A 7,648-nucleotide genomic window follows, 5' to 3' on the forward strand; every position below is an offset into this window, starting at 1 on the left:
ACTGGTTATGTTTTAAGTCCTATGTGATTATTTATTAAGCTAGTTATGTACAAATAAAAAATGTTTAAGTTCAATATCAAGGATCATATTACTTTGGTGTAGTAAGTGGTTATCCAATCAAGGATAAGTGGTCTAGTATGAAAGTTCTTATATACAACATATCTAGTGGTTCTTGAGGATAGATTTCATCATATTTATTAGTGCAGTAACTGTTATGTACATCTACAAAAATGTTTGAGGATTATGTACTCAATCCTATGTGGTTATTTCTTAAGCTAGTTATGTACATCTACAAAAATGCTTAAGTTGAATATGAAGGATCATATTAGTTAGCCTAGTAAGTGGTTATCCAATTAAGGGTTTGTGGTTTAGTATGAAACTCGTTATGTAGAACAAAGATAGTGGTTCTCGAGGATAAATTTGATCACATTTATTGGTGTAGTAACTGGTTATGTACTCATTCATATGTGGTTATTTTTGAACCTGGTTTTGAACAACTAAAAAACTGCTTAAGTTTAATATGAAGGATCAAATGAGTTTGACGCAATAAGTGGTTATCAAATTAAGGGTATGTGGTGTAGTATCAAACTCCTTATGTAGAACAAGTGTAGGAGTTCTTGAGGATAAATTTTATCACATTTATTGGTGCAGTAACTGGTTATGTACTCATTCGTATGTGGTTATTTCTGAAGGGGATTTTGTACAACTATTACTTTGTTGCACTAAGTGCTTATCCAATCAAGGGTATATGATCTAGTATGAAACTCGTTATGTAGAACAAATCTAGGGGTTCTTGAGGATAAATTCCATCACATTTATTGGTGCAGTAATTGGTTATGTACTCATTCTGATGTGATTATTTCTGAAACTGGTTTCGTACAAATAAAAAAAAAGCTTAAGCTCAATATCAAGGATCATATTACTTTGGTACGTTAAGTGGTTATCAAATCAAAGGTATGTGGTGTAGTATGAAAGTCGTTATATAAAACAAATCTATTGTTTCTTGAGGATAAATTTAATCATATTTATTGGTGCAATAAGTGGTTCTATACTCAATTGTATGTGGTTATTTCTTAAGCTATTTATGTACATCTACAAAAATTCTTAAGTTGAATATGAAAGATCATATTAGTTAGTCCACTAAGTGGTTATCCAATCAAGGATTTGTGGTCTAGTATGAAACTCGTTATGTAGAACAAATATAGTAGTTCTTGAGGATAAATTTCATTACATTTATTAGTGCAGTAATTGGTTATGTACTTATTCGTATGTGGTTATTTATGAAGCTGGTTCTGTACAACTAAAAAACTGCTTAAGTTCAATATGAAGGATCAAATTAGTTTTGTGTAATAAGTGATTATCCAATCAAGAGTATGTAATCTAGTATGAAACTCAATATGTAAAACAAATCTAGTGATTCTTGAAGATAAATTTCATCACATTTACTGGTGTAATAACTGGTTATGTACTCATTCTGATGTGGTTATTTCTAAAACTGGTTTTGTACAACTAGAAAAATGCTTATGTTCAATATCAAGGAAGATATTAGTTTGGTACAGTAAGTAGTTATATAGTAAGTACTATGTGGTTACTTATTAACCTTGTTATATACATCTAAAAAGAAATGTTTTAAGTTAAATATAAAGGGGGTCATATTAGTTACATATTAGTTAGTGTAGTAAGTGGTTATCCATTCAAGAATATGTGATTTTTTATGTTTACAACTACACCAGGGACTCTTCCAAACACTTGGTCTTAAATAACCTTTTACAAGAAAAACAAAAGAAAATTAAATCTAAAACATATTACAAATTTAGAATTCCAAGAGGATCAAGCTCCACTACTTTGTTGTTCCATGTATGCACTACTTTGAAACTTGATGAGCTACTTCCATGCTTGTTTGGATCCTTTACCTCGTATACATTGTTGTTTCACATTTTTGTAGCCCAGAACTAGCTACGGCAGGACATGTTCTTTTGCAGGACATGTTTTTTGCTTTGAAACAACTTGGATATAGCAATTGAGATGCAATCAAAAGGAGATTTGATGATCTGCACGTTGCCTATATCAAGGATCAACTCAAAGTCTTCCTTTAAGATTCACACACCTGCATTGTTATAGCCACCAAATATCCTACACTAAACAAAACTAAATTAGCTAGTACAAGAAAAGCAAAATCATCTAATCAACACTTGGTGAAACTATTTTGATCAACTTTTGCAAGTTAAAATCTGCACCTTGAGTTGTAATCCAGATCAAAAAATTTAATTCAAAACCCTTTTTATCACTTCAAATTCTTTTCAAATCAGAAACTGTAAAAGTCTTACTAAAAAGGCACAATTCAGATTTGACAAAATGGATTTTTCAGGACTTGGAAACTCAAACAGAATTTTCTCTCGGACAAGGGAATTTTGCTTTAGGTGTAACCTCACAAACACTCTTTCTTATCTGTTTTAGGCGTTTGATCTCCAGTAGCAACTTTCTGTTGGATGATAGATACTCAATCTCACCATCACTTGGCTATTTGGCTTGTGCTTCCAAATTTGGCTATAAAAGTTGTCAAATTCCAGTGTTTTATGCTGGTGGAAAGTGCGAACTCTACAACTTGAATGTTCCAAATGGACTTCACAGCACCATTAAAATCATTAAAAACAGTCACCAAACATATTAGCAATCTGCACCAGTTCCAGCACCAAAATTTGACTTCAAAGAAAACCAGTTTTTATGTTTTTGGTTTTTGACTGGGTTGCACGGTTCTTCATCCTTTTGAGCACTTTGCTTTACTTCTTTTAATCATTTAGTTCCATTTTAAATCACTGAATCAGGTCTTGCTGACAGCCAAATCGAATTTCAAAGTAAATTCATCAAAACAACACCTAATTTTGAACTTTGCACCTAGAAAATGACTCTAAATTTGGTGGTTTGTGACTCAAATGATGCAACAGCGGTTCAGCATTAAATATGATCACTTAAACAACTTTATTTCATGATTTTAAACATGTTTCAACTCTAAATTGACACAAAATCAGACTGTTGCTCAAAATCACCATTCTACTTCCCAAAATTGACCCAAAATGAATGGTTTTAGAAGTGATTTTGTGCACAAATGATTCTGACACTTTACTAACCATTTGAACAGTTTCAAATAATCAAAATACACTTGTTTAAACTCAATTTTAGCTCAAAACAGAACTGCACCTGAAATTCACTTTAAAAGTTCCGAAAATCACTCAAAATGGAAGTTTGAACACACTAAATTCCACACAGGTCAATCTGACTTCAATTGAATTGTTGTAACAGTTTTAAGACATCAAATTGGACTTGTTTAAACTCTCAAACATCACAAAATCACTGCAGCATGAAATTAAAATTGACCTATCTTTAAATATGAATATTGATATTACTCTCTAATCAAATTTAACCTAGATGTCTGAATATGTTTAATAGCAACAAAGTAATAGGAATATAGGATGCTTCCTTCTCAGTATCCAGCCTCTGAGAACGTTCACAAATTTACAACTCATCCAATAATCTTTCTTAAGTTTGAATTCATTGTATCATTCGATGACTCTATAATCAATCACTTCACCTCCAATATAGAATATTTGCATATTAGTCACTTATACACAATAACAGTCCAAATTGGTTTTTCCTTAAAAGAAATCTAAAACACAATACAAATTTCCACGCTATAGAATTATAGACCCTTCTCATGAGGAACACAACTATGCTTACAGAAATATTATATTCAGTAAAGGGAAAGGTAGGAATAGGAACACCTGGAAACAAAGTAAAACAAGGCAAAGGAAAATGACTGCACTAACAGGAACATAGACATTTACGGTGAGAAATCCATTAAACTAAGAATAGAAAAATGGCTAACAAAATTAGGTTCATTAAGCAGGACTCACTGAGCAGGACTAAATGCGTTTGTTTATAGATAATAAACAAGGTTTCATCAATAATAAATTCAAAAAAGTAAAGGATACTCAAACAGCAAAAAAAGAACAACACGTAAAAGAACGATTCTTCTGCAAAAATGTATACTTCACCTATCACTAAAAATTGCATAAGTATTTAGACAGTAGCAAAGAAAAATAGAATTGGCAATTCTCACCGGGATCCTGTCTGGGTATTTTTTCTAATTCTAGCAGCCTCTGTTCTTCTCTTCTCTAGAAAGAAAAATATTATTAATATAATACCTACCTACATCTCAAGCACACAACAAAAGTTTGGAACAATTGGGGAAAAAAGAGGAAGCAAAAGGTATACCAAGATCATGCTCTTGTTTGATGTAGCTCCTTGCCATTCCTGCTGAAATTGGAATCAACAAAATTCAATTAAAATAAAATATCCATAATCTCACAAAGAAAAGGTAGTTCGCCAATAAACAAAAGTTCAAAATCATCTCCATTATCTAAAGATAATAAATAATGAAACAAGTTAGAAACATCATAAAACGAAACAAAACCCATGAGCAACACTAAGTCAGACGATATTAACACAAACAAGAAACAGAAGGGGATACAGGAAAAAATCACATGAAAGCAGTTGTTTTTTGCATAGAGTGGAAAAGGAACCCTAATAAGTTCGAAAAAAGATTATTATCTCCTACCTATAGTGTCTCTTTCAAAAAAGATTATCATCTCCTACCTAATAAGTTCGAAAAAGATGATCATCTCCTACCTCAAACACACCACCGATTGAAGCAACTCGAAGACACCAACGAACAACGACGAGCAACAATGCATCGTGAGAGAAAGAAACGAAAACGAGGAGCGATATAAGAGGAAATCCAAATTTTACTTTTTTCCCTTTTACCCACACCCTCTTCACCATTTTTTTCAAAAAAAAGCTGATCTGGAGCGTGTCATTTGAGTGTAAGTGACACGTAAGCGTGTCATCCTATTACTACTCTATTGCTTTCAAAACACATCAGGTTAAACGACCAGCCAACTCTTCACCTCGTCCCAGTTCCTGTTGTTGCCGCCGACTAGAAGGGGCACCTGCAGAATCTTCTTGTAGTCGGAACCGCTACGGATGTGGATGTAAGCGGAGGAGGTCACAACGGCCATACCCAAGAGTGAGAAAAACCCTAAACCGCAATTCCAACTGCGGTGAACATCAACCGCAGATCCAAATGCGACGAGCGTCAACCGCACTTCCAAGTACGGCTACCGTGAACCGCATCTCCGTCACCTTCCAACCGCACAACCACCACTTCGAGCTCATCCCACCGCGACACAGCCACCAGAAACAGATATTTAAGAATGAAGAGTGAAACTGCAACAAATAAAATGAGGGAGGAGGGAGGTGGGGAGAAATAAAAAATTATTTGATAAGGACACAATTGGAAATATAAAAGAAGGAGTTGCAGGTTGAAATAGGTGAGTACAGCGACGAAGACTCTCTTGACCATTCAAACCCCACGAAAAACCAAAATGGCGGGAAAATTTGGTACCATTGGAGAATTGGGCGCCTTTTCTGTTCCTCTTCCTAATCCTCTATATAAACCCTACCCTCCATCCCTTCTTCCCACGTCAATTCTGTCCATTTGCAGTACCAGTTTATATAATGGCTCAACCTCAACCAGAGTCCCACGCCACCAACGGCTCCTGCCAGCCATCGCCCAAAATCCCAAAACTCCACCAAAACGACGACGTTTCCTCAACCCCTCCCTTTCTACGCGTCAAAAAGCTCTCTGATAAGGCCGTTTTGCCCTCCAGGGCTTCCCCTCTCTCCGCCGGTTACGATCTCTCTAGGTATAATTACACACTTCGCTCTCTCATCATTCGCTGCTTTTAATTAGTAAATCACTGAAACATGTTGTTACATTTTGATAGTGCGGTCGAAACAAAGGTGCCTGCCAGAGGGAAGGCTCTGGTAGCCACTGACATCAGCATCGCGATTCCAGAAGGGACCTATGCACGCGTTGGTAAGTTTCTCTTCGATTAAGGCCATTCTCAATTTTTTATGGCTTTTACCTTTATAGTTTAATTTACTTTTTGTATTAAATTGCAGCTCCACGATCTGGGTTGGCGTGGAAGCACTCAATCGACGTGGGTGCCGGAGTGATTGATGCGGACTACAGGGGGCCGGTTGGTGTTATACTGTTCAACCATTCCGATGTGGATTTTGAAGTGAAGGTTGGAGATAGGGTTGCGCAACTTATCATTGAGAAGATTGTCACTCCCAGTGTTACTGAGGTTGATGATTTAGATGAAACTGTGAGGGGTGAAGGTGGGTTTGGATCTACAGGGGTTTGATTTGTTATGTTGTCTTGGTTATTTTGTAGAACAGTTGGTGGGGTGTAAAAGAATTAAACCCCTCTTTAGGTATTATCTCTGATGTTATCAGACGTTATATGTGAATGCTTAGTTTAAATTCTGTGCCCATGATTTTCGAAGGAAATTTTAGTTGGAGCTGTTCTTATTCTTCGTGGGATGTGTTGTGTATGTCCATTGGCTTTAGATTTGTTTCTCGTGATTACTATTGTTTGGGTCAGAAGAAACACATACCACTTACTTTTGAAATGTAAAGCGATAGTTTTGCGTTATGGTTGCTGATTCTGATATAAAATTAAGCCTAGGTCATCATAAGCAATATATGTGCAATCACATAAACAGGGCGTCACAACCTTACACTATCTATTAGTTCACTTCTATTAACTTAACCACCATATATAGTTAATTTCAGGTAACTAGATTCATGTTCCTGGCCTAAAACAGTTTTATCATTCATTATCATTTGCATCACTCAAATAAAGTTTCATAACCAGATTATAAATTAACAACCAGGGCATATAATTCATGCATACTTGATACTAGACAGTTAAAATGCATTCTCACTGTTCAGGTTATAAATTTATATATTTCAATATTTGAACCTATCAACAATAGAACTAATTAAACAAAGCATAGTAAACAAAATAATTTAATGCATAAGGCAACTTTGACAAATCAGTTTCAATGCAGGTCATGAAGTCAAATAACACCGAAACAAACCATAAAACCATTAGCACTTGTGCCACTCAAGGGAAAAACAGAACCAGGCACATATTATGATGCAGGAAGCAGTCTTGACCGAGATACAATCACCACCACTCAGAAAAATATGCAGGAATAGCTTCTATCAAATCATTCACACCGACAAAATCACAACATACTTATGATGCATTATGGCTAGCACAACACTTGTACACGTTTATGCATAAACCAAAATCTCACAATTACTAGGAGTGTTATTAGCATCCTTCAAGGCTTAACATGTTCAGAGCAAATACAACACAATACATACAATAATTCAATTTCAGACATGGGCAGAAAACCATTTTGCAACCCAAATGCACTCATAACAACACTCAGAATAACTTCTAGTGTGAACACGTTAAGCTTAGCTTGGAAGGTTTGAATCTGTTAGAACCTTGCTTTTAGATGTCAGTGGCTGGTTTGTGTGTTACTAGCTGGTTGCTTAGAGTGTAAATTTCACGAGGATAATTGCTATAAGAACTAAGAGTGGGCAAATGAAACTCTACTGCACTGTATTGTTAAAAATTGTACCGAACTAAAACTAATTTGTTTAAACTGAACTGTAAAATTGTTTTTTTTTTAATCAAACTGAACTGTACTAAATTATAATATAAATTGAA

The 7,648-nt window shown here is 35.0% G+C and overlaps 2 protein-coding genes across 7 annotated transcripts; one reads left to right on the plus strand and one right to left on the minus strand.

Annotated features, from left to right (window-relative positions):
* Positions 1-1,641: 1,641 nt before the first annotated feature.
* LOC106765177 lies at positions 1,642-5,103 on the minus strand. 6 transcript variants are annotated; one of them, XM_022782023.1, is made up of 5 exons: positions 4,687-5,103; positions 4,273-4,314; positions 4,118-4,172; positions 2,511-2,623; positions 1,671-2,133 (listed from the first exon to the last, which is right to left on the minus strand). In XM_022782023.1, the coding sequence occupies exons 1-5, from the start codon at positions 4,837-4,839 to the stop codon at positions 2,116-2,118; spliced, it is 381 nt and encodes a 126-aa protein (XP_022637744.1). In that variant the 5' UTR covers positions 4,840-5,103; the 3' UTR covers positions 1,671-2,115. The 6 variants fall into 6 exon arrangements, with proteins under 6 accessions (XP_014505189.1, XP_022637744.1, XP_014505190.1 ...); XM_014649704.2 differs by having other exon boundaries at positions 1,671-2,138; positions 4,687-5,101; XM_014649703.2 differs by having other exon boundaries at positions 1,642-2,623; positions 4,273-4,311; positions 4,687-5,101.
* A 4-nt stretch (positions 5,104-5,107) lies between these two features.
* On the plus strand, positions 5,108-6,437 carry LOC106765176 (deoxyuridine 5'-triphosphate nucleotidohydrolase). The gene is made up of 3 exons (XM_014649702.2): positions 5,108-5,762; positions 5,844-5,935; positions 6,022-6,437. The coding sequence occupies exons 1-3, from the start codon at positions 5,575-5,577 to the stop codon at positions 6,264-6,266; spliced, it is 525 nt and encodes a 174-aa protein (XP_014505188.1). The 5' UTR covers positions 5,108-5,574; the 3' UTR covers positions 6,267-6,437.
* The last annotated feature ends 1,211 nt before the right edge of the window (positions 6,438-7,648 follow it).

Source organism: Vigna radiata, chromosome 6 (assembly GCF_000741045.1).
Source record: "Vigna radiata var. radiata cultivar VC1973A chromosome 6, Vradiata_ver6, whole genome shotgun sequence".
Classification (NCBI taxonomy): Eukaryota; Viridiplantae; Streptophyta; class Magnoliopsida; order Fabales; family Fabaceae; genus Vigna; species Vigna radiata.